Source organism: Tachysurus vachellii, chromosome 13 (assembly GCF_030014155.1).
Source record: "Tachysurus vachellii isolate PV-2020 chromosome 13, HZAU_Pvac_v1, whole genome shotgun sequence".
Taxonomy (NCBI): Eukaryota; Metazoa; Chordata; class Actinopteri; order Siluriformes; family Bagridae; genus Tachysurus; species Tachysurus vachellii.
Window position 1 is genome coordinate 14,468,200 of NC_083472.1, and position 22,144 is coordinate 14,490,343.

The 22,144-nt window shown below is 37.2% G+C and overlaps 2 protein-coding genes across 4 annotated transcripts; one reads left to right on the plus strand and one right to left on the minus strand.

Annotated features, from left to right (window-relative positions):
• The first annotated feature begins 71 nt into the window (after positions 1-71).
• Positions 72-13,640, plus strand: sytl4 (synaptotagmin-like 4). 3 transcript variants are annotated; one of them, XM_060885950.1, is made up of 17 exons: positions 72-277; positions 2,418-2,555; positions 3,705-3,920; positions 4,046-4,155; positions 4,358-4,472; positions 5,211-5,327; positions 5,404-5,509; positions 5,758-5,854; positions 7,631-7,731; positions 7,841-7,933; positions 8,018-8,196; positions 9,268-9,370; positions 9,981-10,142; positions 10,278-10,383; positions 11,042-11,150; positions 11,252-11,460; positions 11,722-13,640. In XM_060885950.1, exons 1-17 carry the CDS (start codon positions 87-89, stop codon positions 11,862-11,864), a joined length of 2,295 nt encoding a protein of 764 aa, XP_060741933.1. In that variant the 5' UTR covers positions 72-86; the 3' UTR covers positions 11,865-13,640. The 3 variants fall into 3 exon arrangements, with proteins under 3 accessions (XP_060741933.1, XP_060741934.1, XP_060741935.1); XM_060885951.1 differs by having other exon boundaries at positions 7,841-7,897; XM_060885952.1 differs by having other exon boundaries at positions 161-277; positions 2,394-2,555.
• srpx2 (sushi-repeat containing protein X-linked 2) lies at positions 11,994-21,577 on the minus strand. The gene is made up of 10 exons (XM_060885953.1): positions 21,345-21,577; positions 18,784-18,864; positions 17,563-17,754; positions 14,541-14,717; positions 14,137-14,260; positions 13,942-14,063; positions 13,674-13,853; positions 13,001-13,134; positions 12,738-12,859; positions 11,994-12,619 (listed from the first exon to the last, which is right to left on the minus strand). Exons 1-10 carry the CDS (start codon positions 21,415-21,417, stop codon positions 12,439-12,441), a joined length of 1,386 nt encoding a protein of 461 aa, XP_060741936.1. The 5' UTR covers positions 21,418-21,577; the 3' UTR covers positions 11,994-12,438.
• Positions 21,578-22,144: the final 567 nt, after the last annotated feature.

Sequence of the window (22,144 nt, forward strand, 5' to 3'; positions counted from 1 at the left end):
ATATTATTATTATATTTACAATTGTCTGAATTAGACTTTAAACCCTTCATCAGAGCTCATCTGAGCTTCTATACTATAGGGAATACATGTGGCACAGAGGCTCCGCTGTCGTGCACCTGCTGTGTGTGTGTGTGTGTGTGTGTGTGTGTGTGTGTGTGTGTGTGAGAGAGAGAGGGAGGGGGGAGTTTTCCCATCTTCCGGCATTGTACACACTTTTTTACCCAGACCTGGACGTTCGTAAGGACGCAGCGGTGCATAAAAAACTCAGCAAACGTCGGTAAGTGAACCACAATTAAAGGTTACTTCTTAGGGCGTATAATAGGCGATTAGGGACGTAGCGGTAGACGCAGTAGCTGCTGTAGTTGATTTAAACGTTACAGATGACCAGTGTGGATTATTATGTGTGTTTTCCTCTGACTTCTTCACATGGTATTCATGAGGACCCAAATGTGTTTGTTTATATTCTATAATTTTGCGGTGTGTCTGTGAGACTAATCAGATGAATTCACCTTATGTTGGTGTTTAACTTCTTTAACCTCATCCACAAACACTCCAGCTTCATCTGTGCCCTTAGCAATGTGTTGATCTTTCCTGGTGTATTGTTTACTTCTCAGCCTTTCTCACCTTTCCACAAGTGTTAAACAATGAGGAAAACCTTGGCATTAATCATGTTATAGGATATGTCCCTCAAACCAGTTTCTCTTAACGGCTGGCTGCGTATTTTTGTCATTTCCTCACACTTTGCTTAGTAAAGTCTGGTGTATAACTGAGTGATTATTAACCACCCAAAGCGACATCATTAAATAAATGTTAACCAAAGGACTCCACCCGAACTTGTGTCTTTACAGGGTGGGAACTCTGGGATGTTTGCGTTTCCTTTTCACTGCTCTGCCTGGTACAGTTTATCTGCTGCAGATCTGTGCTGTTTAGTATCTGAACATTCTTCACAAAGTTCTAGACATAATTCACACAGAGTTTCTCAGAACCCGATGATGTCTGAATCCATCCCAAAGCTTCTAGCCCTGGCTGCGTCCCCAGCTCGTGCTGCCCGTGAGAACGTGGTAACTTTTTAATCCATTTGACATTTATAACCACCATATGTAAATGTCCCATGAGTTGGGCATACAAATTTGTTTGCAGCCAACGTGCAAATACAATACTAGTTTTGAAAGTATATGTACCCACTCTTCAAAGAGGGAGTAAATCAAGAATCTCCTCTTGTTAATAGGCACCTTTATCCAGAATGACCTACAATTTTTTTATTTTTATTTCTACAACTAAGCAATTGAGGGTTAAGGGCCTTGCTCAGGAACCCAGCAGTGGCAAACTTGGTGGACCCAGGATTTGAACTCACAACCTTTCCCAATTCATAGTCCAACACAGATTAGTACTCCAACACTTTAACCACTAGGATACCACATCCCACAACATTCTTGTTAGATCTGCACCGTTCCCAAGTTTCTGCCCTTTTTCTAAACAGCATGGGCTGCTACTTTGTGTGTAATCTCAAACATGCACATGCGCACTCAGTCACACTGCTAGTACAAAGTGTCATTTCTGTTGACATTAGAGATATTTTGTTGACTTTAGGCATTGTTACCGGTGCCTTTCTGCAAAACGTAAAATGACAAAAATATCAATAAAAGAAAAGTAACAAAACCTCCCATCAACACACTTTGTATTAACAGTTACATTTTGTCTCAGGTTTTATTTCTTTGTCTATATTTGGTTATAAACAGTTGGCTGAAGTTTAAAAATGTGTGTGTGTGTGTGTGTGTGTATAAATAAATATATATATATATATATATATATATATATATATATATATATATATATATATATATAACACTACAGGAGGTGTAAACAACCATCAATAAACCATTGGCATTTCGATAATATTTAAACCTAATTTTCTTTTGCAATTGGTGTGCTAATGCATCACTGGACAGCACTTTCCATACACTACTTCTTTAGTCTGCTCTTCTGAGACGAAAGATGGCAGTAAGAAACTACCACTGTGTTCATCCTGTAGGCCACTTCAGCCAAAATTCAAAGAAAACTGAAGAATTAAATTTATATGAAGATGAAGCTTTATTACAGCTCAGACAAGATCAGTAACAAAGCTAGTTTGTTGTTATCTTCAAATGTAATTAGTTGTGTGTGCCTTTTGTATCACCAGGATTACATCATTATTTAACTAGCAGAAAAACATCCCAAGCCATTTTTGTTTAAATATTGAATGCAGTGTAAATATTATATTCTTAAACATTGACTCTTCTTTTGTGCTGCAGGCATATAGACCTACTAATGTTTTTTCTTGTTCTTCACTTGAGGATTAATATACATTTTCTGGGGTTATGTTTCTTTCCTTTTTTCTTTTTTTCTCCTTTCAGTTCTGGCTGTTGGTGAGTTAACAGCAACCTTAGAAAGTTTGAGCTGGTACAAGCCATGGAGACCATCAACATGTCCTTTTTGACTGACTCAGAGAGGGAGCTGATCTTAAAGGTGCTGCATCGCGATGAAGAGCTAAGACAGATAGAGGAACAGCGAGTAAAGTAAGTGCTAAATGTTTACCACAATGTTTTATTTAAGAGGCTGTTCTCAGAATTATTTGGGCCCTGTGCTTTTATTAATATTGGATACCCATAACTGTGTGTACTGACATGTGCAGATGTATTTGCACACTTGCATGCAAATGGAAAAAAGAATAAATAGTATGTTATGACAGTCATCCACTGTTTCCTTGTTTAAAAACCGGTTGAAAACTTTTATTGTCTGTATTTTGTGATGTACAGCACTTTGTTCGGCTTTGGCTATTTAAAAGTGCTTTATAAATAAAGTATTATTATTATTATTGTTGTTGTTGTTGTTGTTGTTGTTTATCCTACACAGTTATGCCTTCCAATTAAGTCTCCTTTTTCAAATCCAAATACATAACTGTAAAATATATACAAAGGAGATCAAAATTAGAGAAGAATTTTTGAATTAGAGGAAAATTTGAACATTTGATTTTTTTTTGGAAATATTGTTAATCTTCAATCGTTAAAAATGTAAAGGAATATTAGCTGTGGATATACCATTGTTCTACTAGGATGTTTTACAAAATAACCAAGACACTTCAACAAAAACCCTTTTTTTTTTGAGGAACACAGTGATCAAAATTAAGAAACAGTAACCACTGAAGCACAAAATAAGATTAAAATTAAAAATTTAAAGGATTACAGCTGTCAGAAATTACTAGGAAGCATAGAGGCTTTTAATAAATTCAGCACATCTGCTTCAGCCACTGTTTCCCACATTGATACTTCCACAGTTTGGCTTTCTTTGGCTTTATTTGTCATAACTTTGACGCCCACTACAGTTACCTCAGATTGGAATAAATGTAGACCAAGATCACACCACAGCAGTACGAGAAATTAGTGGACTGGTTACTGTTCTCTCATTTTTATCTGTATTTTTGTTCCACAACATAAAGGTTTTTGTTGAAGTGCCTTGGTAGAAGAGTGGTATGTCCTCAGCTAATATTACTTCAAATTCTGAGCGATGAAGATTATCCATACAGTATTTCAAAAAAAGTCAACTGTGTATAATTGTTGATTTTATATTGAAATTAATAATAGTGGTGAGTGCGACTGAAAAACTGTTAAAAAAAAAATCATGTAGAGAAAGATACATTTTCCAATTCCAAACCTTTTGCTATATAGGAGACTGAAAGCAGAGTTGTTGAATATCAGGAGGAAGGGAGCTAAGCGCAGCAATGGCAGCTACAGCGAGCACAGCTGTGGACGATGTCAGGAGCCCCTGGGTCGTCTAGTTGCCAACTCCGACCAGTGCCCAGTGTGTAAACACCAAGTGTGCCGAAACTGTCGCTCGTTCCGAGGCAAAGACTTCTGGCTGTGCAGTGTGTGTGCCAAAGAGGCGTGAGTACAAACATATAATGCATTCCTCTGAGCTTAGGGACGTGGTGGACTGGAACATTAGTCTCTTGCTTTTAATGGAACAGGTTAATGGTTAATAGAAGTACTTTTTTGATCTTTCTTCCCAGAGATCTAAAGATGTGCACAGGCGATTGGTTCTATGATCAGAGGGTTAACCGTTTTTCCACAGCTCCTGGACATGATATAGTGCGAGCCTCCCTCAGGAAGCGGCCTCCAAGTAAGTGCAGGAAACAGATACCAGACAATCAAGTGTGCTTTCACTATATTTTAGAGACAGCGGATGCAAAAGAACTGTAACTGTTGAACTGTAATTTTTAATCTTGACAAAAGCTGTTCAGTAGTTACTGGGAAACTGTAGACACAATACAATTACTGAAAAAACAAAAGTATAAGACTAATAAGTTCCATTGTCATCCCAGCAAAGAAGCGTGAAACTACAGGGGAAGTGCTGTTGAACAGTCCAGAGTTGAACTCCAGCCAGACTTTACCAGTTCCAAGGCCCAGACTGAAGGATCTTGCTCTGGGAAATAAAAGGTAAACCCACCAGGTGAAAAGGTGGGCAAGATTTCAGTATATAGGGCAGCAGTATATATAATTCATGTATTACATTACTTTTTATTTGTTGTATTTGCCCTGAAAAACATTTGTTTTTAAAATTGTCAGCACCTTATTAAGACAAATCCCTGTGAAATGAGGGCAAGAATAATGACTCTGAGCTTCATACAGTAATGTCTGAAGAAACTTGGAATACATCTCCATGTTGAACAATCCAAGTTCCTGTATAGGTTGGTGCATGTAGACTGTCCTTTTCAATGTAGATTCAGATGTTCTCTACTGACCACTTTAAAGAATTCCAAACCTTAAAATGGCCTTTGTAGAACACTGATATTTGGGTTCTTCAGTGATTTCTGTTCTAATTTGTATGTATAAAGTCATTATCTTGCTACTTCCACTATGGTGCTCGGAAGTATTCATGATTTTGTCCCTGGACGACTATATTCCACAGTCCATATGCCAACCTAGACTAATGTATGTCTTTATGTACTTTGTGCACAGTGGCATTGTCATCATTCCAGAACAGATGGACAGACAGACCCCTAACAAATTATTGAAATGTTTTTTTATTTGGAATTTGTGTTTCTATTTATTTTCAGCTATTTGACGTTTATCTGGCATCTGTATAGATATCAGGAAATGAAAGCTGAAATTCTGATCTATCGTTGCATATTCATATATTTTTTTGATCTTTTCATCCCTTGCATCTGCACTCAGCCCATCCAGTGAACGCCTGCAGCAGAGTGAATCAGACATGGCAGAGACTGCCAGCCTCAGCAGTAGCCGTGCTGACACCGACTCTGTCTGCAGTACTCCATCGGCACAGCCATGCAGGTTTACTTAACTACTGAACAAGAAAATATTGTGTATTTATTTGTGAGCACATCAAACAGAAACACTTTGAATTTAGAAACGAGGTGGTGAACAGGACGAGTGAATCATTTTCTAACGCATCAAGTGTGTCTTCTTCCACTAAACCCCACAGTCCTTCTGGATCCTCTGTAGGCACTGAAACTGTGAGTGAATAAACATGCCTGACGCTTTCCAGCCATTTAAATAAGTACTGATAGATGGACACAGCACTGCACTTTGGTGGTGTTGTTTTTTCCTGATCTAAGTCTCCTGTCCCTACGTCTCAGCTTATTACAAAGTGCAGTGAACCACTGGGGCATAATTGTGACTTTATGGAGCCTGACATCACTACACTGAATTTGTTTCCATTTTTTTACTTGCATACCATAATCTCTCTTTTTAATTTTTAAAGTCATCTTTAGTTCATCAAATTAATACATCCCCGGAGTCCTTGAATGATGTTGATGGCCTTTTCAAGAAGAGTGTGAGAAGAGTGCATAAAATATCAGGTAATGTTTTTTTAATTTTGCCCACATTAAAGACACATTCTTTAAAAATATATCTTTCCAGTAATATCAGCTGTTCTCGAACTAACCATAACTGACTAATTTTAACTGATAGTTTGCATTACGTTCGCCTCACACATTCTTTAAAAATATATCTTTCCAGTAATATCAGCTGTTCTCGAACTAACCATAACTGACTAATTTTAACTGATAGTTTGCATTACGTTCGCCTCACACCTCCAGGGTTGTGGTTCGATTCCCGCCTCCGCCTTGTGTGTGTGGAGTTTGCATGTTCTCCCCGTGCCTCGGGGGTTTCCTCCGGGTACTCCGGTTTCCTCCCCCGGTCCAAAGACATGCATGGTAGGTTGATTGGCATCTCTGGAAAATTGTCCGTAGTGTGTGAGTGTGTGAGTGAATGAGAGTGTGTGTGTGTGTGTGTGTGTGTGTGTGTGCCCTGCGATGGGTTGGCACTCCATCCAGGGTGTATCCTGCCTTGATGCCCGATGACGCCTGAGATAGGCACAGGCTCCCCGTGACCCGAGGTAGTTCAGATAAGCGGTAGAAAATGAGTGAGTGAGTTTGCATTACTGGACATTTGAGTTGTTTTGTTTTTGTTGGCAGCACCTGTGATTTCAACTAAATCTAAGTGTCAAATTCTACATTCCTGTATCCAATTTATTCAGCAAACCATATTCAGCATATCTTAGACAAACTGCTTAATGATATAGTAGGGAAAAAGGGAAAATCAAAATGAAAGTACTTATTTTAAACAGAAGGCTTCACTCTGTTTGAAGTTTTTTACACCTTTTGTTTTTTTCAATCTCAGTGCATTTGTCAGCTTAAGGATGCATTGTCCCCTTCTTCCACTCTCCCTTTAGCTCAAACGAGATTTTCTAAATAAACCCATATATTGTAATAGACTGTGGCTAGTGTATTTAAACATAAACTATATTGGCAAAAGTTTTGGGACATCTGCCTTTACACAAACTCTGCAGAATTTGGCGACTACTGTGAACCTCAGCACAAATCCTAAACAACTCACCTTGATTAATTGATGCACTTCTTCATCAGATCTGTGATCATTCTTGAATTCACAATGAATTTGCGATGTGTTTTCTGGTTTTATTCAAAAGGTTCAATTCAATTCAGTTTATTTGTATAGCGCAAATAAATAAATAAGTATATTTGTATATTTGTATAAATTTGAATTTAACAATTCACATTGTCTCAAAGCAGCTTTACAGAAGTATAGAAAAAGAAGGGGGAAAATAAATATATATATATAATAAGAAGAATAAAAATAAGAATAAAAATAAATAAATGAATACATACATTCAAAGTGTAAAATTAATTTACAAATATTATGGCAATGAGGAAAAACTCCCTGAGATGATATGAGGAAGAAACCTTAAGAGGAACCAGGCTCAGAAGAGAACCCATCCTCATTTGGGTGACACTTTACAATAAATAATGTAAATGTAAATAATGTCCTTTCTACAAAAGTTTATAATAGTGCAGCCGAGAGCTCCTGAGGAACTAATGGGTCAGCACAAACTCTGTTCACCATGGACTCAACACTGATTCCTTCACGTTAAAGTCTTCTAATTATTGCTGAAAAAGACTAGGCCATTCAGCTGACTGACACAACAATATTTCAAGGCATGACAGTCTCTGGGCGGCTCAATCCACAGCAATCCCATGAGTTCACAATAGGATCCATTTAGCTCATTGCTGCAAAGTAAAGGGCTGAAAAGTTGAAATGCTCTTTTGTTTGTTTAGATTTTAAGCCAGCCTCTGTAACGGATGTACGCTATGATGGGACTGAGAACACTGCCGCCTCCATGGGAGACAGGAGCAAGTCAGTTCCAGGTCTAAACATGGTGAGTTTTTTCTTTTCGACTGACCTACATTCAGCAGTCTGTCTCATGGGATGCCTCAACTATATTGCTTTGGCATTTATGCAGTATTTCTTATGGCATATACCTGCAGGATGAAGAGGAGGAGGAAGAGGATATTGATAACTTGGTCAGCATTCACAGAAGGACTGTGGGTGAAGGCACCACCAATATGCGTGGCTCCAGTGTAAAATACCATGTTACTTGTTAATTGAACAACTCCTTTTTTATTTAAACCAGCTCCTGCAAGAATGTGTTTGCGTTTTTGCAGAGCACTCTGGGAAGCATGATGAGTGTATACAGTGAGGCAGGAGATTATGACATTGTGGATGTCAGTGGGGATATCGTCTTCTCTCTCCGCTATGATGAGAGCATGCAGAGTCTCTCTGTTTTGATCAAAGAGTGCAGAGGGCTGGCTTACACTGACACTGCCAAAAAGAAGTGCAACCCGTAAGTGTACACCAATAATGATGGTTCTGAATTTAATAGTGAAAAGTTAATGAAAAGTTTCTTTGTAAAAAGTTCATACACATTTTACACTGTTAATCAATGTTATTAATGTTTACTATGATTTACAAAATTATGTCACATTAGAAGTAGTAACAAGTAAAAACAATCCAAGGCAGGTATAATTAGGGGAAGGGGGAGATTGGGGTGGGATTAGAGCTGGAAGTATGGTAAAGGAGGTGGTAAATGTCTCATAAATACAGACATAGAATTAGATGAGCTAATACATTTGAATCTTATGATACTTACTAGCCAATACTAAAGGTTAAGTAATTTTGTATAACCACAGAGTTATTTTATTAGGAACACACGTGTACATGTACCCAGCAGCTTTAGGTAATGTTCACGTCATCCATCAGAATAGGGAAAAATGTGATGTCTGTGACGATGGAATGAGTTATGACCAGAGGGTCTGCAGGCTGAAATACCTTGTTCCTGAGATCACATTAGAGGAGAACGACCAGACTGGTCTGAGCTGATAGGAAGTCTATAGTAACTCTTGTAACTCAAGTAAAGCTTGTGGTGGATGAGATACACCAGCAGAAGACCACATCCGGTTCCACTCCTGTTAGCCAAGAGCAAGAATCTAAGGCCGTCATGTACACAGACTCACCAAAACCGGACAATTGAAGGCTTAAAAAATACAGGGTGTTTTTTTTTTTCCGGTTTAATCTACTACGTTTCTCTGTGTGCCTTCGTGTTCTTGGCTGATGGGAGTGGAGCCTGATGTTCTGCTGTTGTAGCTCATCCACCACAAGGTTTAATGTTGTGCATTCTGAGCTGTATCTGAGAGTATGAGTCACTCATTTAAGCCAACTTAAGAATAAAAAAATCTGCAATATGTCTTACATTTTAGCTATTCACCTTTAGAAACCATTTTAATAATCTAAATGCAAATGTGAATCACTGTGCTGATTGTGAGAAAAAGAACAATTGTGCGTATATTAAATTCAATTCTGTGTTTTAAACCACACAGTGATCTTTCCAGCTGTTTTGCTTTGTCCCAAACTGTAGGTATGTCAAATGTTACCTCCTACCAGACAAATCTCGTCAGAGCAAGAAGAAAACAGCCATCAAACATAATACAATCAACCCCAGTTACAATGAGACATTAAAGGTAATGTTTTTCTCACATGTTGCAATACGTTTTAAAAAAATATATTCAATGACCTTTCTTTAAAAACTTAAAAGTCATTCTTGTCGTTAGGGATGCGGTGATAAAAACAGACCCAAATGCAGGATAGCTAAAATAAACTGATTTATTAACTTAAAAGAAACAAAAACCAGAACACAGACACAACAAAAGACAACAAAGTCATGACACGAGACAACAAGGATTCCATAGGCAAAACGGCATGGCTAAATAGACCACATAATAGACCACATAAGGAACAGTTGTGCAGAGGCGGGAGGAAAAACAAGGCAGACACGTGACACAGAACAAACTCACATGGCCAAATGTCCGGGCTGAATCCTGACCGTTGTATTGGTTGACCATTGACTGATTACCTGTCAGTGCATACATTCACTCCAATCTCATTTCAGACTATAATTGCTTTCTTTGTAATCTACTTCAATACCCCGTTTATGCTGAATTATAATTTTCATGAGACTTCATTGTGTAAACCAGTCATTTCAAAAGCAAAGCCTCACCATTCATTCGTTGATCTTCTGTAATGATATAATGTAGATTATTTACCTCTCTTTCTTGTTCATTTTCTTTCAAGTACTCCATCACTCGCTCCCAGCTGGTGTGTCGTTCTCTTCAGCTCTCTGTGTGGCATTATGACCGCTTTGGGCGAAATGCTTTCCTCGGTGAGGTGGAGATACCAATGGACTGCCATGACATTAATTCTGGCCAAGATGAGTGTTTGACACTCAAAGGAAAGGTAGTGTAACAGACATGCAATGAATTCTAATTCAGTGTAGTTCACACATGTTGTGTTATGTAAATTTGTGTTATGTATTTGTTTTGTATCTGATTAAACTGTGCAGTTTTAAATGTTAGTATTTTCTGTATGCAGGTGAGCAGTCCTTTGACACAGTCACCATTTTCCCAGTACAAAGGAGAACTGGTGATTTCTCTGAAGTATGTCACAGATACAAAGGCAGCTGGAGAAAAGCCACGAGGTGAGGGAACAGCTCCCCAGTTTTTTCTCACAAGTGCTTTACTTCTTTGACCAAAATGTGCACTTCTTTAAAGAATGAATCTGGCAAAAGTGTTTAAAAATATTTTAAGTCATTACTTTTACAATTGTATACTACAAAGTCAAACATTTGTAACATTAGAGTGTCATAAATGGATGTTCAGTATGAGCAAGGTCTGTATGAATACAACAGAAGTCTGCTGTATCTATGAAATGTTTAAGGAACTGTACAATTCAGTACAAAATAGCTTTTATCTTTCCTAATACAAACTGCTTAAAAAATCTGTAATGTAGCTAACAATAGATTATTTGTAGTGCTATAATGTATATAAGGACACTTGCATATTTATATATTTTTATATTTGAGGATAATTCTTAAAGGTGAGAAGCTTGTGTACTTTCAATTGTTCTTGGTTTAAAAAAGTATGGATTTGCATGCACAGGGCACAGATCAAACAGCAAAACTTAGATCTGCTTAAACAACTACTGATAGCAGTCTGAATAAAAAAAATGTTTTATATTTTCTTTTAATATTGTCATGAGTACTTGTATCAACAATGTTATTGTAACTTCACACCACTGCCACAGTAAAGAGACATGAGAAATGAAGTTATTATTTTTCATTTGTTATTTGTCAACAGGCAAAAAAGCCAAAGTAGAGGATGGTGGAGAGCTGCATGTGTTAATAAAGGAAGCTAAAAATCTTTGCGCATTGAAAGCAGGCGGCACATCCGATTCCTTCGTGAAAGGGTTGCAGGATTAAATTCATTCTAATAAACATTTCATTACATATTTATGAAGTTACTTTTTAAAATGGCTTGTAATTGGTTTTCCATAATGATACTGTGCAGATACCTGCTGCCGTCTACAGGCAAGTCAACCAAGAGAAAGACACAAGTGGTGAAGAAGACTGTGAACCCGCACTATGACCACACATTTGTATACAAAGATGTGTGTCTGGAGCAGCTAAAGGGAATGTGTCTGGAGCTCACAGTCTGGGACCGAGAGGCCATGTCCAGCAATGATTTTCTGGGAGGAGTGCGTTTGAGCTCAGGAGCTGGTGTGTGTCTAGCTATGCTTCCTTTAATCATTCAGATGAAACATTTCCCTATTATTGCTACATTATGTTTAACAAGTGTCAAAAGATCTTCAGAGAATGATTCTTGTACACATACATTACAGATATTACTTTATCTTAGTAATTACTTACTACATTGATTAGAGTTAATTGCTACAATGGCATACTGTGGTGTTACTGTGTGGTGGACTGTATTTGACTCTGGCTGCTTGTAGAGAATGTCATGTTGGTGTATGTCTGCAGTGCGATTGAAGGAGGGGAAGCAGGAGTGGGTGGCTGACTCAACAGGAGAGGAAGCATCTTTGTGGCAGAAGATGATGCAGTTCCCAGATTCTTGGGCAGAGGGCAGTCTCCCCCTGCGTTCCTCCATGGGCAAGCGAAAGTAAAGATGCTGCCAATGTGACAACTAGTACTGAGCACCTGGTTTGGTATCAAATCCTACACTCCAATTTTCAATATTATAAACACTACAGACCAGGTGACCACAGGCCAATTAACTAGAGCTATGGACTGGATTTAGAGCTAACAGGTGCAAATCAGTGCATTTATTTTTTTCATTTCTTTTTTATGTGTAAACATTATGAAAAATGCAATATTGTTAAAATTAGAATTATTAAGGCTAGAATTATTCACTGAATATAATGGCACAAAGCTCAGTTACTGTAGGTCCTGACTACAATGCACAGCTTTTTAAAACAGTTATATACAATGCATTTAATAAATAGTATATAATATTTTGCACTCTTCCTGTTAGCTGTGATATGTACAAAATACTGAAGATTATGAAATACATTTAGGTCTAAAAACACACCCAATAAAAGGGACCTGAATCTGGTTAATACATAGGATAATGTTGACATCTACAATGTGTGTGACAAACACTAAACATTTAGAATGGAGAATCCTCACAAAGCACAGCTTTGCTGTTCATGACCCTTAGAAGTGTTGATCATTTCTGTCTCAGTCACAAAGGTCTCGGTTTAGCTGCAGCCTCTCTTGTTCCTCCTCTGTGAGAACATACTCTTCAATGTAAGTGTAGAGTTCATCTGATGTGGTGGGGTTAATGAAACGTTCACGGTCGACACCAAGTTCGTCAAGCAACACCATGTTGAAGTGGGAGCTAGTGATGTGTAGAGCCTGCCTGTAATTTGCCCACACACAGAACAGAAGAGCGTTTCATTTATATGCTATTGATTATCCTTAATAGTCAAGTGTTTTAAGATGATAGCAAGTGATACTGCATATGTTATGCATCTAACCTGAGACCCTCAATGACCTCTGGCTCTAGAAATTGTTCTTTAATTCGGCCCACTTCTTGAGGTGGAATTCCTATCAGTTCAATCACCGTCACATGTCGAAGATCCAGCCCACATCCAGCACTCTAAGAGATTAACACTGACATAGTTGAAATGTATTTGTATTGTATTTATTTAACATGCATTTGTATGCATGTATTTAATATATGTGAAAATATGGTTAATATATGGGAAATAAGTTAATTGAAGCCTTAATAGTAACAGACCTGCAGCATGATATTCTGAAGCTTGTAGTACTGGTCACTTGCACTTGGAGTGGACACAATGAGGAGTCTCCTCTTTTCATAGAACTGGTCAAGCAGAGCACCAGCAGACCTCACGTCAGTTTTAATCTCCATCACTAAAAAAGGTACAGTACCATTTTTAGTAGGTGACCCTTATTCCATTTACTCTCATCAAAAATTAACCAAACAAGGAATTTTGTTTCCTTTTGGGGGAAAACACACTCTCAAAGAATATATCCTCTACACTGAAATGAATGTAAACTGTATAGCAGATGAATGTGTGTTTCCCCCGAGGATTGAAAACAATACATCTGCATAATAAAAATATGTAATGGATAAAATTTAACTGCTTAAAAATTACAGACTGCAATTGAAAAATGTATTCAAATAAATTAGTGTTTTTAAAAATAGACATACATTTTGTATAGCAATTCTAGCTGTATGCCAGATGTTTCCTGTAAAATCCACCATTGCTACCTGCAAGTTAACATTATTTCACCGTGTAAAGTATTTTATGCGTTATGAAAATGTGCAATTTTTTTATGATCATCATATGCAAATTACAAAATATTTTGTATATCAAATAAATCATGTATCTATAAAAATAGTGCCACAAGCTGTATTCCCAGAAATCAATCACGTGTTCCTCACTCACATGTGCATTCTGCAGCTTGATCTGACCAGCTGCGGTTGAACAGGCAGACTCTGTGAACAGTGCCACTCCTCTCATAACCAGGATCACAGTGATACTCGCACACAGCTCCATAATTATTGTTGTTGGATGAGCAGCTCAGGTAACCATGCAATGGGGCCTTTAGCAAAGGACATCTCCTGACTGTGGAGCAGGAAGCCAGAGCATAAGGCTAATATGTTACATAAAGTTTGTAAAGCACAGGGCTTTCCTGTCAGTCCAGCAATTATACCTTCAACATGCACTGTAAACTTGCAGGTGGCCATGTTCCGGGCCTGGTCATAGACTTTGTAGCGAATTACATACTGCCCCTCAGTAAATTCCGAACCTGAGTCTGGTCCATTTCTCAAAATCCTGTGAAAGAATAAACATCATTAGTTTACCAATCCCCAATTTTAGTTTGAGGAAGAAAATATGTTATACGTACTGCAGTGATGTGCCGGTCGTATCTGTGGCAGTCGGACGCTCCCAGGACACCATGGCAGTCAGTTTTCCTGGTTCTGCTACCTTCACTCTGGATAAAGGACATTTCAGTTTGGGGGGGTCATGATCTGAAATAATTGAAGTTTGTTGCAACATTAACAACACAGTTCTCTGTTTTCCACATTAGAAATCTTAAGAAATTTGTATCTAATTTACAAATGTGCCCTTTAATTTCCATAGAGATTATAGGAATGCCTTTGTTAATCATGTGAACATTTATTTTAAAATATCCAAAATATCTTATCATATTATTAACTATTATCTATATTATTAGAATTATTAGTTGTTCTGTGTATGTATTTTATTTTATATTGTAAAGGTACAACTATCAAACTAGTTCATATATACCTGCACATGTTGGCTCTGCACCACTCCAACTTCCCCCTGCCTGGCAAATACGATAACGATCCCCTTCAATCTGGTAGCCTTGAAAGCATGAGTAGTCACATTTGGAGTGAACCAAAAAGCTCCTACTGCAGCTGTATGTACCATGCTGGATGTATGGAAGGACACGGCAACGTACGGCTGAGAGAAAATGGGTAAAAAGATAAAACGGTAAAACATCCTATTATTATTATTATTATTATTATTATTATTATTATTATTAAAATGGCAAAAAGGGTAAGAGAACATTTATTTCTCCCTCCTCTCTCCTTTATTGCCATTGTGTGGCTCTGCATACAGTGAAATATAGAGCTTTAGGGAGTGATAAATAGTTTTCAGCTCTGTTTTCAAATGTGAAGATAGAAGTGCAGGAGAGATTAAAGAAGTAAGTTGATGTTCACAAATTAAGGTGCCAAGACATAAAAAGACCTTGATACTGTAAACTTGGGGATAACTAATGAGTACAATTACAGATATAAACCACAGGCAGGGTATTTTTTTTCTTGATAGAGAGACCGGAAGAAAGAAAGAAGGAAAACATGGCAGAAAGACAAAACACACAAAATGTCAGGTTTTTACTTTAATGTTTAACTTTAAATAACAGCCCGTTAGCTTCTGGGAAGGGCTGCCAGGAACATTTCTACCACAGTAAAGCTTTTATTTAACAGTAAATCATTATTTAATTGCAACTCTAATGTATTGTGGTTGACAGTGAAAATAAAAACTTTGTCAGTGTCCAAATACTCTCACCATTTACTTTAATAGGAATACATTTACATGTGCACATTTATAGAAGTTATCCAGCCATTCAATCATGTGGCAGCAGTATAAAATCATGCAGATACAGATCAAGAGCTTCAGATAATGTTCACATGAAACATCAGAATGGGGAAAATGTGCAATACCTATGACTTTAACTGGGGCATGATTGTTGGAACCAGATGGGCTGATTTGAGTACATAAGAAACAGCTGATCTCCTGAGATTTTCAGAAAGTCTGTAGAGTCTACACAGAAAAAAGCAATAGAAAGTACAACACATCAAACTTTGATGTGGAAGGGCTACAACAGCATTAGAAGACATCAGGGTCCACGTCTGTCAGCCAAGAACAAGAATCTGGGGTTGTCATGGGCATAGTCATGGGCACAAATGCACTGAAATTTTTTTGTTCTTGAACATCCCAGTTTATATGTCTGTGCCCATGATAGCCTTAGATTCTTGTTCTTGACTCACAGGAGTGGAAACTAATATGGTCTTCTGCTATTGAAGCCCACCAAGGTTTGATGTTTTTTTGTATGCTGAGACGCTTTTCTGCTCAACACAGGTGTAAAGAGTGATTAAAGTAACTGTATCCTATTGTATACTATATCAGATTGAAACAATCTGACCATTTTGACCTTTCATCAAAAAGACATTTCCACCCATAGAATTGTCACTCACACAATGTAAGCTCAGTCTCTGAGTAAACTTTAGAGAATGTTATGTGTGAAAATCCCAGATCAACAGTTTCTGAAATACTCAAACCAACCATCTGACACTAACATCCTTCCCCCATGCTGATGTTTGATGTAAAGATTAACTGAAACACTGACTGTATCTGCATGATTTTATGCAACGCTCTGCTGTCACATGATTGGCTGATTGGATAACTGCATAAATGAGCTGGTATACAGGTGTTCCTAATCAGGTGTTTGTATGTTTTTATGGTTTATGGCCCTGACTGTAGCTCACACATGCTGTGCATAAATATTATTAATATTCTAACAATAATTTAATCATTTTTCTTATGAAATAAATATTCTTGTAAAATTGTACAGGCATTATAATGAAGCGCTGTTTTGACTGCAGCATTTTTATATTAGATTTGGACAATGTGCCAAACAGATATTTCTGAAATTGTACTGAAACAAACTTTAAAAGCAGAAGCAAATCTGAAAAAAATGTATAACATGATGACTGTTATCAACGGAATAAAGCAAATGAATGTGGAATGAGTAGTAAGCAAGATGAGTGATGATAAACGTTAAACCAAAGTTTAACTCAAAATTAAAATTTTTCTTTTAAGAAAGTAGCAGAAGCAGGTAATATTACAGTACATAGGCAGGTGAAGGAAACAACATTTTATGTTTGTATGTCTCAGGTAATATCCAGACTTCACACTACACAGGAGGGTTTAATAATAACACTATCAACATTAAGAGTGAGGTCTATACATTTGGACAATTGGGTCCAAAGTCTATATGTAGGGCTAAAAACTTCAACCATAATTTTCTATATCTCAAATGTTTATATCTTGAATTTAACAGCAGGTGGTGGTATGGATGTGGTAGATTCACAAATCTGGATATCAACAGTAACCCCAGAAAGTGGCAACGAGATCAAGAAATTGATGGGTCAAACGTTTTAAGTAAGGCAGGGGCAAAGCAGGTTTCTAAGGAAATCTGGGCATGACATGCATTTTCAAGAGCTGTAGGAATATAACATCAATCAAGTGATATGTTAATAAAATGAAAGCTAGGGGCTGAGTTGATAAAGAGAGAATTCTTTAGAAGAGGAATGAGGGAAAGATTAAGCAAGCAGGAAGATGCATTAGATTTTGAGATAAGTCAAGAAATATAGTTTGGCACAATTCCTCTGGTGATTTAAGACGTTTTTGTATTTAGAACCCTCACAGGGTTCCGTAGTAACCCTAAAGAGAGTTTGGGGTTTGAAATCAGTGGAATCAACACGGATTACAGATGAAACATGACAGTGGAGAAGCATAATGGTGGAGAGGTTGATAGAAAAAGTCTAGTCTTTAAAGACTAGACTTTTTCTATCAACCTCTCCACCGTTATGCCGTGAGAGGGCCCACCGTTAGAGGGCCCAGCTAAAATGTCAGAAATGATGCTAGAGCAAGAGACATTCAAGCTCTGATGAAGACGGATTATCTTATGTCTAGCTGGAAACGGGCATTATTGTCACAACACAGCTTGTGGTTCACTTACTCCGGCAGTAAGCAGTTCCTGACCATCGGCGGCCACTCATGCAGTGTATAGATGATTGCCCCAGGAGCTTGTATCCTTGTTCACAAGACAGTGAACACCGTGTGCCAAATGTGTTCCGATGGTTCCCACCACGTGGGGAGGAACATTTCATGTGCCCATTGTGTAGTTTAAATGTTTGACACCAATGGGGATCTGCAGAAAAAGGGTAAATTGTTCAGTTATGGATTCAATCAGATCAGTGTTGTTTATCCTAATTTTCTGTTCTCTGCATCTACAAGTTATGGCCCTTTGACCCTGGCTCTGATCATTTAATTTTTATAGCAATCCAATATTATATTTATAGCAAAAGCTATTTTAAAGCATAAAAAGCTATTTTTGTATATCCCAGTGAATTAATTATCAGCAATATAACCTGCCTGAACTTGGAGGATTATCTTCATGGAAAGTACAGTAGGTTCATCTGACCCATAGCGGTACAGTAAGAGGGAACTTCATACCCTTTCGAATCTGCTGAAATACTAATTACCTCTGTTAAATGAAAAATTATTTAAATGTTGCTAATAGACCCCTTCCAGGTCAGGAATCATACCACCGCATTCTCACTTTATGAACATTATCACTGGAGCTGCAGGAGACCAGACAGTGAATGAAAGAGTTGCTAGGGTTCACTGTGTTTATGCCAAACTAGGCTAATTTGAGAATACTCAGCAGCTAGCAAGATTTTGTTTCAGCAAATATTTTGAATAAAATCTAATCCATTTCTGCAAATGGTAAGTTCAGACGGTGTGTTTATGGTGTACATTAGAGACTTTGTTTCCCTTAGAAATTTTCCTGAAACCGGACAACCTTGGTTAATATTATTAGCTCTTTGGGAAGCATGCCTGCTACAGTATATGGGACACAGTTGAACAAAAGTACATTTAAAACCTATAGCAGCAGTTAAGTGTGATAGACTCTCTTTGCCTGAGGTTATTTTGTTATTGTCACATTTCCCCAACAAGTTCTTTGCTCATGAGCCCCTACAGATGTACCGGTGCAGGCATACGTAAGAATAAATCACCTTTATATTCACAAATGTCACTCATTTGTTCATAGTATTTTTCCTTTAATTAGTTCATTTTAGTTTAAAATTATGTGAAAATAACCAATGCAATATACATTTGATTTTTAACTATTATTAATTATACTTTTTTTACAGATAATTTTCTATTTGTTACTTACACTTGTAGTCCAGCTCTGGAGGGTAATATGTCTCCTCATGCACCACTTCATTGTTGCTATTGGGATAAATGGCCCCTGAGCCTGTACAGTATGTAAATAAATAGGAAAAAATATTGTCTGATGGTAGCAGTGAAAACAGTGACTTTGGAAGAAAATTATGAGTTATAAAAACCTAGGTTCTGTATATTAAGAAGGTAACAGAGTGCATATGTTTAAAGCAAAACACAGCAGCCAAAGAATTTTAATTTATACAAAGATCTGGTTTAATATTGAAAAATATGTTTGAAGTGACAAAATTTTTTTTTTACTTTTTTTTATGCTGCAGACTCATTACATGTCACTACAGGAAGTAAGGTTTTGGCATTTTGCTTTGGTGTCCAGGGGAAATTTGGAAGCTTGTCTAGAAAATGGGCTCAGTTTAGACCTGTGGGAAAAAGCTCTAACAAGTCTAACAAGAACTCACTTTTCTGAACATATATTATGTTCAGAAAAGTGGTATTGGTATATTATCTTAACAATGCAGTAATTGTACACAGTAATATCCTTCACTGAAAATTTGAAAAAGGGTTAAAAGATTGATAAAATAGATAAAAGATGTGTATATAAATATAGATATATATTAAATATATATATATATATATATATATAAAAAACCTTAGTAAGATGATAAGCTAACACGAGTTACTCAAATGCTTTATGCAATTAAATTCTACAAGCTTCTCCAATAGTACTTGAGGGATGAACACCTTTATTCCAAAAGTTATTCCCATACAGTAGGTGGTGTTTTGATGGTGGTGGAAAGCTCTATGAAACACATTCGTCCAAAAGGTCTCAGGTTTTGGTTGAGAGCTGGTGACGTTATTGTCAAATTGCTCATTCCACATGTTTTGTGCATCTAGACATTGTCATCTTGGAAGAGACCACTTCTATCTGTATAGAAAGGTTTTATTATAGGATTAAGGTAATCAGTCAGGATAGCTTTGTAGTAATATGCAATGACCATTTACTGTAAGGGGACTAAAGACTCAAAGAATGCTACTCAAACTGCTTACCACCACCACCACCAGAACAAGACAGACACAAATTTTTTGAACCTTATTATTTTACTTCTTGGCCTGCCATGTGCAGATCTCATGTAAAAAAAGAAAATGTTTTTTCTAAAATAATGCACATGTAATATTATAACTAATAACAGTAAATTGAAAACAGAGTAATTTCTTTTAGTCAGAACCTATTCTGAACAAATTTTGTAATACAGGTTTTCCACTCAAATTCCAGCAGCTGTCAGAAATGTAGGCTGTTACCTCAGAAAACTCCTGACTTTGCACTAGTTTTCACCTACATTATGTAGTGGATGTGAATGGGTTTTGGGTATGTGGCTTTGGAGGCATGAGTGAGGGGTATTTTTCATTTTAAAGTTCGCTTATGCCAAAATCTGTTACTAAATCACTTAATGACTTGAGATTTTGTTCAAGACTGAATGTTGTGGATAAGTTACAGATGTCTAAACAGACACAGAAAGTTTGAGGTTGGACAAACACTTTTTCAGTGGTCTCAGCATGAGGACTATATGCCAGTTTTCCATGTTCTCAAAGGGACTGGAAACATGCCGGGGTCTGATGACTGAGAGCTTCTTACATACCAAGACTGTGACACAGTCTGCATCATTGACTCTTGTCTACCTTAAACAAACACCTAAGACTAACCTCCATTCATAATTACAGTGATATAAATGATAACAGTATTTATTAAACTCTTTTTATATATAGTATTACAATCGTTACTTTCTTTACTGTATTGTTTTAAAATGATCTGACAAATTAAACCTATTCTGAAGAGTTAACAGGGACTGGTCACATCTGGTCTGCATGTGTACACCTAGCAATTCAGCCAGATAGGAGTCACTAATTACAAGGGATTGAGCTCTAAATAATATGGGGGGTAATGATACAAAGACCACAACAGGACCAAAGATATTGTGCGGTCACTTCTATTAACATCATACTGTCAGGATTCAATAGGTCTCACCATAAATGACAAATGGTTTTGATTATAGATTTCTTCTAGTAGACAGGGACACATTGAATTGCATTGTTTCAAGGCTATTCAAACAGGTCGTCTTTAAATGGCAGCTTCAGAATGATAAAGATCCTGGTCCTAGATCATCTTTTTTATGCAGAGTCAGCATTTCCAGAGGCAAAGTTATATAAGAGATTCAATTGTTTTTCTAAAGAATTGAGGAAATGAGAGGATCACATTCACACTGTGAGATTTTTCTGTTCTGTCTTAGACTTCTATCCGTTAAAAACTATCCGTTCGGTCAAATCAGCAGATTTAAAAAGAACAGCTGTTTTTCATATCGCATTAAGGCTTGTAAAAGTATTTCCCTTTAGTGAAAGCATGATGAGAAAGAAACGTGCTGGAACACTGCAATGTGATCACCGCTTTAGTTCATTTTATTATTATTATTATTATTATTATTATTATTATTATTAATTAATATTGTTCACATTTTTACTCTACTTATGCAGCAGAACCCAAGCATTCGCTCTGTAACTTACCTTCATAACTGAGTCCCAGAGCCTGATATACTGTAAACAAATCCACAAACAGAAAAGCGGGGAATTTCTTCATATCCTCTCCTTGGTGGAAACAGTGAGAAGAAGCGAAACCACTCCCGAAAAAAGCCTTGAAGGTTCTCGGAATCAAATGGAGACCCTTGCTTGGGAAGAGTGGCAGTGCGGGATAACAGTGATTAGGGCATTAAAGCTCAGTTCCACCACCACCACCACCATCGAATCTTTGTGAATCAATTGAGTCAAAACTCGCTTTGTGTGCTGATTCGATTCTTCCAAACAAATCAGCACACAAAGCGAGTTTTGACTCAATTGATTCACAAAGATTCGATTACAGTCCAGAAAATTACGCATTTCCACGAAAGAATATCCGTGAGCAATTAAATGTGCATGAAAATGTCATTGACTCTTTGTAAGTCTGCAGTATTTACAATTAGCTTGAATTTTAGTGGAATATAGTCCAGTGACTATAGTTTTTGCTTACAAGTCTTTGCTTACTCCAGCATCCTGAGACATTTTACTGAGGTCAGGAATGCTCATCTAAAACCTGAGTATTGTCATGACTGACTAAGGTATAATTGCTGATTCTGTTTTCACTACACTGATGAACTTCAAATGACTGGATGCTAGTATTTTAAATCAGAGTCTCTTTCATAAGGTGGGCAAGGATACACTTTGCTTTTTTGTCCCCTCCTATCTCCACTTTTCCAACAGACATTGAAGCAAGCCTAGCTAAGGAAATCTCCCGTAATCCACCATGTTGTCAGTATTTCCACTACCAAACA